The following is a 10,664-nucleotide window of genomic DNA, read 5'->3' on the forward strand; positions in this document are numbered from 1 at the left end:
GCCAAGCTCAAGCCACTCGCAAACCGGTTCGGTTCAATGTCACCCCTACATGTAATCCTCTAACCAAAGTCCTTTTTTTTCTTTCTTCTAAAGAGCAACGGGAGGTCATATGCTCTTTTCTAAGATTTCTGCATATTAAGGTTTATTAGATCTTTTAGTACCCTATCACTTATTGTAGATATTGAGCTCTTCAATTGTGCAAACATTTAGAAAAGGACACTTTTATCTTAAAAACAAACTTACACAGCAATTACCCAAGCCGCAGCCACGACTTTTGTTCATGAACCGTAAACGGTAATTATGGCACAGAAAATAGAACTAGATGAAGGGCGAAACACCCATTTTAAAGGGCCACCATCCCTGCGTCTTTGAGACAAACAGATTATCGCTGGTCAAATAAAAATGACAGACTAATTTCCTCATCGCTGATAAAACCTTTATGACTACTACCAAAATTGACAAAAAAAAAAAAAAAAATACACCTAAAAGGCCACTTTCAGTTTCACAAGAAACTCAATCTTATTCTAATACAAACCATTTTTTCTTAAAATTTAATTAGACGACCATTGCCGCATGGCCCATACGAACCATATTCCTGTATCTCCCATGCTCATCTCACTTGGCACTGGGGAGCTGCGAACGGAGCAGTTTGACAGCAGCAACCATGTTAGTGAGGGCAGCGTAGACCTCAGCATACTTGCGGGTCTTGAGACCACAATCTGGGTTGACCCACAGAATATTGGTCTCGAGCACTGCAAGCATTTTGTTGATTCGGTCTGCAATTTCTTCTGTGGACGGGATAAGTGGTGAATGGATGTCATACACACCAGGGCCAATTCCAGCTCCATATTTCACACCTTCGCGGAATACTGAGAGGAGCTTCTCATCAGAGCGAGAGTTCTCGATCGTGATCACATCAGCGTCCATGTCGATAATTGAATGAATGATATCATTGAAGTTAGAGTAACACATGTGCGTGTGAATCTGCATTATGAGAGATATTATGATATTACCATTTCACTGCATCAGTGACCCGTAAATAAGGAGGATCAACTGCAAGTAGGTGGAGGGATGGAAAACTATTTGAAGTACCTGGGTAGTGTCACTGACACCGCAGTTAGTAATCCGGAAAGAGTGGACAGCCCATTCCAAGTAGAATGCCTGCTCAGATTTCCTTAGAGGAAGACCTTCTCTCAAAGCAGCCTCATCGATTTGAATGACCTGTAGTGGTTGCAAACTGAGTGAACCAGAGAGAGGGAGAGAGACAAAGACCCTAGTTCCTATTAATTAAACCTCAGACACCAACCTGAATACCGGCCTTTTCAAGATCCTCCACTTCGTCCTTGATAGCCAATGCAATCTGATAGCAAGTCTCAAACCTGGTGCAGGCACGAGTTAGGTGCTTTTTTTCAATAAAAGGCGACTATTGCAAACTTGACAAATATGATTGTTGACTCACCTAGGTTGGTCATTTCTGACAAAGGACCAGTTGAGGATGGTCACGGGACCAGTCAACATGCCCTTCATGGGGCGAGAGGTCATGCTCTGAGCCATCGATGACCAAAACACAGTCATGGCTATGGGGCGGCTCACATCACCATAGATGATAGGTGGCTTCACACAGCGCGACCCATAAGATTGCACCCACCCGTTGACAGTAAAAGCAAAGCCTTGCAGTTGCTCCCCAAAGTATTCTACCATATCATTTCTCTGCAGAAAAAGGATTTTATGATCAAAATATTCATCTTACAGAATACAAAAAAAAAAAAACCTAGACTAGCAGTAAAGCTCACCTCTGGCTCTCCGTGGACAAGAACATCAATATCAAGCTCTTCCTGGAGCTTGACAACCTTGCTGATTTCCTCCTTGATGGCATGCACATAATCTTCTTCAGTGATCCTGAAAGAAATCCACAAGTTAGAAGCTTCCACAAATTTAACAAAGTAGAAGGGCTGAAGCAGAAAATATGAAGCGATCACCTACTTCTTGGCCTTGTACTCACGACGGACCCTCCTGAGATCCGCAGTCTGAGGGAAGGATCCAATGGTAGTTGTAGGGAGGATAGGGAGGTTGAGCTTTTTCTGCTGGGCATCCAGCCTAGCACTAACGTTAGTTGATCTGCGATGATCAGAGTCTTTCAAAGCAGCAGCCTGCATAGTGAAATTGCAGTAAAAAGAATGACTAACCAAAATGCAGTATATAATCTACATAGTAAATACCCATTTCCAATCTACTCACTGCTTTTTGGACAGCCTCGTTGGTCACTCGAGGAGAAGATTTTCTAGAAGCCTGAGCAGAAGCACTGGCTGAGAAGAATTCCTGAGAAAAACGAAAATGATTAAGGAACTAAATAAATAACTCTAGTTTTCATAATATCAAAGAACAAGTGCAGCACCCAAATTGAAACACACCAAAACATCCAACTAGTGTTCCAAGCTCTTCAAATGAGTGGGAACCCAACTGGCAAAAATAATACCATCACTATTCATGATAGTCCACAGATTTTGGTTGTGGAAAACTAAAAGAGGTGCCAGTCAGTGACAACAACTATAAAATGAGTGGAATTGGAAAAAAGAAGATGGTACATCTCACAAACAGGGGCAAATACCAGCATTTTGAGGTAACAAGAAATAGAGGCATAGGCATTACCTCATCCTTTTGACCAGCCAATGCCTTCGCCAAAGCATTGACTTCATCAACCTTTTGAGAAGCAAATGCAAGCCATGATTTGATTTCACCATCAAGCTTTGTCTCATTAACCAAATCGACGGCAGTGTGAAGGAGTGAGCAGGAAGACGAAACAACAAGCTTATCTATTGGACAGATAACACACTTTTAGATATTTTCTCAATGGCATTAAAATTGTAAAATTTTCTTTTCTTATCCACTTTTATATATATATATATATATATATATATATATTTAAATAATTTATCTGAATATACAAAGTCAGGCTTCACTGTACCTTTTCCCACAATACCCTCAAGGGCCTCAAGAGTGCTGAGAGATGCAGCCAAATCGTTAGCCCAAATGTTCCTTCCGTCAACCAATCCAGCAAATAGATACTTGCCAGAAGGGAAACCAACACTCTTAATCAAGTCCAGCGTTTTAGTACCACGGACAAGATCAAAACCAAAAGCAGTAACACCCTTCAAACCAGTTAGGGTCCTGAAAAATGTGATACAAACAGTTTAATTTTGAATCAAGATGCAGATATCAAGCACATGCTAAAAAAATTTAATTATAGTTCCTACTATCCAACTTACTTGTAAGCTTCTTCTGGAATATCAGCAAAGTAGGTCTCAATGAGCACATTCAGACCAGATAGGCTCGATTCTAGTTCAGCGTAAGCACCAGTAAATGACTGCAACTTTTCAGCCTCAAGATCCATCACAAGGGTCGGTTCGTCAAATTGAATCCATGATGCCCCAGCTGCCTTCAATTCACTTACAACTTGCCTGGGAAAAAAGAATTCATATTCAAAACTCATTGTAGAGAACATGCAGGTGATCAAATAGAACAATAGCAACGTTCAAGAACCTACTTGTACACTGGGAGAATCTTATCCAAAAGTGATAGAAGAGGGAAGGACTTGTCCACACCCTTGGCAGGTTTAGAGAGCAACAAGTAGGAGACAGGGCCAATTATAACAGGAACAGTGTCAATTCCAAGCTGCATATGGAAAATTGTGGTCAAGTTTTAGAGGTGCAAAAGAATGGCATTTAACCCACAAATGAGATCACATTTGCTAGCACATATGCAAGCAAGGAGATTGTCCCTTCCAAACACAAGAAAAATATAAAAAGGACCCCTTTAAATATAGAAATGGGTCTCCTCAATTTTCTCCATGTGATTGGAGGGGACCAGCGCAATGCCAGTACCTATGTACTAGCAGATCTGACTCCCCCACCAATGGTACATAAACTGATAATAGGTTATCTGCATATATTTTACATACTGCCTTTGCCTCGCTGTACTCATGCACTGCCTTGTGAGAAGCATAAGAAAATTCCAATTCTGGGCCCAGCTCGGGTACAATAAAATGACTGAACAACAAAGAAGAAAAACAAATTCCACCTACACGAGTCAGACACATACTGAAGCCATATAAAGCATTGACTCAAGGGATGTCAGGGTACTTACTAGTTAGTGTCAAACCATTTAGTCATTTCCATGGCTGGGAGAGAGGCATTGCCCCTAGCCATTGAAAAGTAGGTGTCAAATCCAATCTCTCCACCTGCCCATCCATATCTAGGAGGAACAGCCCCAAGCATAGCAGTGGTGTCAAGTACCTGGTCATAGTAAGAGAAGGTGTTGCTAGGGATGTACTTAATGCCGGCGCCGGCCATCTGTTTCCAGATGGAAGATCTGAGGTCTGCTGTAACCTTCTTCAAGTCCTCTGCGCTGCTCTTTCCATCCCAAAAAGATTCTAACGCAAACTTCAGCTCTCTCTTGGGGCCCATCCGAGGATAGCCAACAACGTGTGATGCCATTGTGCTGGTTTGAGAAGCAAAGAAGAATCATAAGAAAATGTATCTTCAAGGAACTAACAAACTGAAAGCATGTATGCATTCCAATGTAGATTGAGACGATCAACAATTGTCTTGTGAGAAACATGAATAAAATTAAACAGAGAAACAGATATCATCGGAGATTCATCTGAAACAACTCACAAAAAACATTGACTATGCTGTCCCGGAAAACAAATCGATCTAGTAAAGAAACAGGGCAATGAATGTGCTCATACAAAAACAATATAAGAACTGAAGCTGAATCCAGATCTACTAAGGAAATACGCAAATATATATGTCAATAGAAACCCAAAACTTGGGTGGTAGTCAGTAGACCCAATCAGCAACAACATCGATCAGCTGCTTCATTGCTCTTGCAACCCACTCTAAGTGACACCGATAGATCATTGGAATCCCCTGACAAGGCTGAGTATGTTCTTTTTTTAGCTCGAGATTCCGGAATAAGGTGATCAATGATGTTGTTGACAGGGTCAGTCAAGATCAGAGGGCAGATCTCTCTTTGCTTAGCATAAAAAAGTGATAACACAGTTCAAAATGCAAACGTACAACGCCTGGAACTACAGGAGATGCTAATAAAGACCAGATCCGCTCCACTTTGCAAACCCTCAACCGGATATATGAACTAAGTCATACTCTAATCGCCTAAAGACATGCAGGAGAAAATCTATGCATAACGTGCAGATCTACGTATTCTAAAATGGAGGGAAGAACAAACGAAAAGCAAAAGGCGTTCGTACCTAACTCAGATGAAGAACCGGAGAAGTTGCTGGTGTTTGCAGAGATTGCAACGAGGGGAGAAGAGTGACGGAATGGAAGGAACTAGCCGGGAGTAATTATATAGAAATGTATGACAAATAATAGAGATTAAATAGATATGTGATTACATCATATATAGTAGCACCTCTCAGAGTGTCAGTTGGGTCCAGAAGAACCAAACATTAAAAAAACAAAATTAAAATAAATAAATAATAAAAAGAGTCCGAACTCTAATATTTGACGAAAATGAAGGGGGAGGAGGACAAGGCGGAAAAGCAGTCTCCTCCTCGCAGTAGAGTGCGAGCGCGGAGAAGAGTGATTAAGGGGCAGGAAATAGGAAGAAGGCAGATGATGGAGTCAAGAAATCAGCTCTAGAGAATGGGGCGGGCAAACTTCAGTGGGAAAGGACGGTGTGGTATCCAGCCGAGCCCAAACATGTGTGGAGTTTGATTTAAATATTTCGAATATGATTTGAGCCAAAAATTGTTATTGAACTTGAGTCTAATAATTTTAATCGAGTTCGATGAACGAGTAGTGTTGGGGCTTTAATATACATTTAATTTTTTGAAAAAAATACATGTTAAATAAATTATATATAAAATTATGTATATATTTTACATAAAATTAGGAATGACCTCTACTTAAAATTAGGCATAAGGGTAACATCGAATCCTACTGAGTCCGAACCTTGTTTAAGTTGAGTTTGATTTAAATATTTTGAACTCGAGATCAAGTTGATCCTAGCCTTAAACCTAAAATTGTAATCGAACTTGAGCCTAATAATTTTAACTGAGTTCAAGTTCGAGCTCTACTCAAGTTTGAGCTTAACTTATATTTAATATTCTATATAAAATATATGTCAAATAAACTATATATTAAATTATGCATACATTTTATTAAAAAAAATGATAAGGGAGGTTCAAGATTGAATTTCAATAATTGATTAAAATGCACTAATATTAATCTTTTTTATTCCAAATATTGTCTAGCTTGTTTTATAATTTTTGAATTTGGCCATAAATTTACTATGGCCTCATTAGTGCCCCTGGTTGAAACTTATATTCTAGGAAAAATTAGAAATGTTTTTCCTATGATACATATTTTTAAAAAAAAATTTAAATAAAATCTTATTACTATTAGTGACTTATTAGAAAATTACAAAAAATATTTTAAAATTTTCTTAAGAAAGTTAAATGGACCTCTTATTGCCTCTTTAGGGAAATAAATAAAAATTAATAATTAATCTAATATATTACTATACTTATCGATAAATTTTTAATCAAATAAAATGTCAAACACAAAAATTGCCTCATGCTAAAAGTATTATAGCATCAATTGTCAAATATTTATTCAAAAATTTTCTATATGGTTCTCCCCCCGCCCCTCACTCTCGCTTTCGCTCCCGCTCCCGATTCAGGTCGTTAATGAGCCGACTCACCTGGATTCGAAGGACGAGCTCGAGAGATACGGAATTGAACCGAGTTCGGTGCCGGCTCGGTTCGAACCACCCGATGAGAAGCGGGAGAGAGGAAGAAAATTCGTGAGGGCCCGGCAAACAGAAGTCTCTAATTAGCTGAGAAGTGCGGGAGACGCCTTTACTGTTTACACTGAAAGAAAAACGAAAAAGAAAGAATGGAGTCAAATGGCAGTGGCAGCGCGTGCATGTGTCACGAGAGAGCACGTGGGAAAGGCTGCGCCATTTTCATTAAGTGGGCCCTACTGAGGTGGACAGCAAAAGGCCATAAAATCATGATAGATACATTTTAGTTTTTCACCTCAAAATCCTAGTTAGACTGGCTTAGACATGGAAACGAGCGCTTTTCCTTTTCCGTTTCCGTTTCCGTTTCTGTTTCCGTTTCCGTTCCATAGGGCACCATTTTGTTTTGTTTTAGGCTGTTAACTATTGTGCTTTCGGAATCGAAATGCAAAAGAAATGTGGAGCACGGAGCAGGGACAGTCCAGCTCCATTGGTCGCCTATATATGCTCTCTTTATTTTTCTTGGTTGATAACGGCAAAAAAACAAAATCTTCAAAACTATTAAAAATTTAATTCAATTTAATTAACTTAAATATATCAAAATTTTAATATAATTTAATCGAACCTGGCTCGGTTCAGCTCGATTCGAAAGCATTTTCACGATGGGTCGTGCTCGTTTAAGTAATTGAACCAAACTTGAGTGAGCCACGGTTCGGTTCACGTACCAGCTCAGTTACTAAATAAAATTCCTTTTGCCTTTCGGGACTCAGCACCAACATAGGGCACTTAGGGGAGCTTCGTTTCGGCTTTTCATTTTAATTTCGAAGTCTCAATTTTGAAGAATTTTGAAATCGAAAGTCTTAGTCTCAAAAACTCTCTTTAGAAAATTTTGAGAGCAAAATCGGTGACGCAAACTACCCTATTTTAAGATGATGATGTCGATTTTCTTCCTTGCTAGACCTCGTTCTACCCTATCCCTCAACCTCTTCATCTCTCAACCGGCTATAACCAACTTCTGGTGTTGTCCATGGAAGAAATTTGACCTAAAAGGTAAGTTCGTCCAGTTTTTTCTTATGATTTTGAGCTCCTCAAGCTTCGATTTTGCAAAAATTTTGATTTTTTTCTTATATCCATCTATTTCGGTTTTGTTTCCAATGCTTATTAAAAATCGGTAAGTGACAGCCTATTGTGGTTATTTCTTGTCACGTTTGCTTTTTGATATGTTTTTATGAGCTCTTTTGTGGTTATGCCGTTAAAATCGATAAGTGATGAACTGCAAACATAATTTGTTAGTCTATTGTATTTGGCTAAGGTTGCATTTTGTCAAGCTATCAAATCAATTTTTGTCATTCCAAATGTGTTTTAGAACTAACTCTTCATATGCATTTATTTTATAAAGTATTTGGGATTCTAGTGATACTAGTGTAAAGATTTGGCCTCAAATTATATATTTTATGTTATGATTTTTTTGCTTTCTTTTACAGCTCTTGGGTTCAAATTTAATATTTTTTTTCTTTTTCTTCTTCCCTTTCTTTTGCATCTTCTTCTTCTTTACATTTCAGATTATTGCCCGCTCTGATAACATGTTGTAACTTAGGATTCCATGATGTATAATCACAATAGAAGAAGATTATGGAGAGAGAAGAAGAAGATGAGTTCTCGAGAGAAAGTTTTAGGAGGAGAAGAGGAAGATTGAAGAATTTGGAGAAAAGAGAAAGAAGAATAGGGTAATGGACTTGTTCAAACCCTCTCCCTTAAGTTGTATTTATAGATATAAAAAATATTAATATTTCAAGAATACCCTTCACCCTAGTAAGAGTGAATAAGAGACATATATCATAAACTAATTACATCAGTGCCATCTTTATGAGATGACTCTTTATTTATCATCAAAGGTAAAGCAAAAAACAATTTATATATAGCAACAGAAAACTTCCACTTTTGAGTCATTTTATGCTATCAAGAATGAGACTTTATATAGAGAATTATATATCAAAAAAAATATTTTTAAGTCTATTTTCTTACCTATTTGACCAATTCTCATTCTGAGTTTTTTAAATGGAGATATCAATGTCGGAAGAGTCAATGATCATGCTGGCCAAAGAAGAAAGAGTACTCAGTTCGGCCAGATCATAGATTCCAAAATCTATCACATTATTTATCTCAAAAGAAGCACATTTTACGAAGATAAATTATACTTGGTTGAAAGGTATTAAGTCTAGTTTCATAAAGAGAAGATTTTATGTCAATTTGATCTATATTTAAGGAGATGTTCACATGAGAAGAATCAAAGGTCATATTAGTATATTGTTGCCTTGCCTAAGGATTTCAAGAAAAAAAAAAAGGAAAGGTGTCTTCTTTAATTGCTATGTTGACACCAATTGAAGGAGGAAACTACCTTATTTAGAAGATTTTTCCAGCCACGAATTTTGTGATATTTTGTCGGTATTTTGAAAGATTACAAAGAAGTTGATTTTGTATCCTTACCTAAAAATTACGACAAGAAAAGATTGAAATATTTGGATTGGTTTGAGCTACTTGGTTTACAATATTTGAGTTAGTAAAGTTGCTAATAGTAACTTTCTTTTACTTGAACATACAAGAGGTGGATTAACACATGAACTAGTAAAATATTTGTTGATTTGAAGCTGAGATCATTGACATTATCTCCAAGATTGAGGGGGAGAATAGAAGAAAAAGTATGCTTGATGAACACATTAGAGAATGTTTGATTATTGATTATCAAACAACACTTGGTTCAACTTATATTGGCAGTCTATGTACTATCTGCTATCTGCTATCTACTACCAGCTTGACTTCGACTTGATTATTACCCTGGATTATTACCTTGGATTATCTTCATCTAATTACTTGGTGCATATCTTCTTTATTCAAAGATGCACTTGCTCAGATTATCTTATGTGCCCTTATTTCTCCTAAGGACTTTTACTATATACTAGCTATCCATTGCTATATAATTGCCTATTTGGTACGTGTTATTTGGGTCCAAGCCCATTTCAGTTGTTGCTATTGTCTCTCTGATTGAGACATTATTAATGAAGAAGGACTTCTCGGTTGCTAATTGTTGTAAACATTGGTTATTTTGATGAAGAAGAAAGCACATGGTAGCCCCAGAATATTATCTTCAGGTGATTAACCTTTACCCCCTTATTTGGCATTTTTTACTTCTACCATTCGAGAGTCGGTGACCTATGGAGGGACACTGTGATGGAGAAGCTTATTACTACAGTTCTGACTCACGCCTGTAAACCCACTACCTACAGAAGATAGGAGTGTGCCCAACATCCAACGTGAGTCAAGTCTATTATTCACCCAAGAGGTGTTTTTTTAGCTACCCTGAGAAAGTGGGTAGACTTTGTGCCCCACATTAGGGGGGGTTAGTCCAACATGAAGTCAGATGAATTACTCCCGTATTACGTAGTACATTAGATTAAGCGGTTAGTGTAGAATGAATTATACTTCAAGTGAATCACGTCAATTCATTCTCTCAGGCAAAAATTGGGGAATTTGGATTCAGACCTATTTTCCGAATCAACCACTTGAAGCGCGCGACGCGAGTTGCCTCCCCCCCGAAAGGAAAATTTTCTCATTTCCCTTTCTCCTCTCCCTCTCCCTCGGCCTTTGTCTCCCGCTGATTTTTTTTGCCCCATCTTCTTCCTCTCGACTTCGTTCTCTTTGTTTTCTCTGCTTTCTCTCATTATCTCTAGTTTTCACTCTCAGCTTTCTCTCGTCATCGTTCGATTTTTTTTGCCCCATCTTCTTCTTCTCTTCTACGCATCTCCTCTCCGTGTTTCTCTCGGCCTCACTCTTCCTTCTCCCACTCTTGTCTCCCTCTCTCTTTTCTCTCTCGGCCTCCCTCTCTTCTCACTCTCGGCCTC

The 10,664-nt window shown here is 38.3% G+C and overlaps 1 protein-coding gene across 1 annotated transcript; it reads right to left on the reverse strand.

Annotated features, from left to right (window-relative positions):
• Nucleotides 1-272: 272 nt before the first annotated feature.
• On the reverse strand, nt 273-5,688 carry LOC137950017 (5-methyltetrahydropteroyltriglutamate--homocysteine methyltransferase 1-like). The gene is made up of 14 exons (XM_068796355.1): nt 5,270-5,688; nt 4,144-4,497; nt 3,959-4,046; nt 3,545-3,672; nt 3,267-3,458; nt 2,966-3,168; nt 2,650-2,813; nt 2,239-2,319; nt 1,984-2,150; nt 1,794-1,899; nt 1,460-1,710; nt 1,307-1,379; nt 1,093-1,221; nt 273-984 (listed from the first exon to the last, which is right to left on the reverse strand). The coding sequence occupies exons 2-14, from the start codon at nt 4,491-4,493 to the stop codon at nt 616-618; spliced, it is 2,301 nt and encodes a 766-aa protein (XP_068652456.1). The 5' UTR covers nt 4,494-4,497; nt 5,270-5,688; the 3' UTR covers nt 273-615.
• Nucleotides 5,689-10,664: the final 4,976 nt, after the last annotated feature.

Source organism: Aristolochia californica, unplaced genomic scaffold, assembly GCF_029961685.1.
Source record: "Aristolochia californica isolate CCGP_79_NKW_82.1479 unplaced genomic scaffold, dmAriCali1.0.hap1 SCAF_1, whole genome shotgun sequence".
Lineage (NCBI taxonomy): Eukaryota > Viridiplantae > Streptophyta > Magnoliopsida > Piperales > Aristolochiaceae > Aristolochia > Aristolochia californica.

Coding starts and splice junctions, on each gene's coding strand:
- LOC137950017 (XM_068796355.1), bottom strand. CDS start 4,493: ATGGCATCACACGTTGTTGGCTATCCTCGGATGGGCCCCAAGAGAGAG. Junction 3,169..3,266: donor ATTCCAGAAGAAGCTTACAA/GTAAGTTGGATA, acceptor CACATTTTTCAG/GACCCTAACTGGTTTGAAGG. Junction 2,320..2,649: donor TGGCTGGTCAAAAGGATGAG/GTAATGCCTATG, acceptor CGTTTTTCTCAG/GAATTCTTCTCAGCCAGTGC.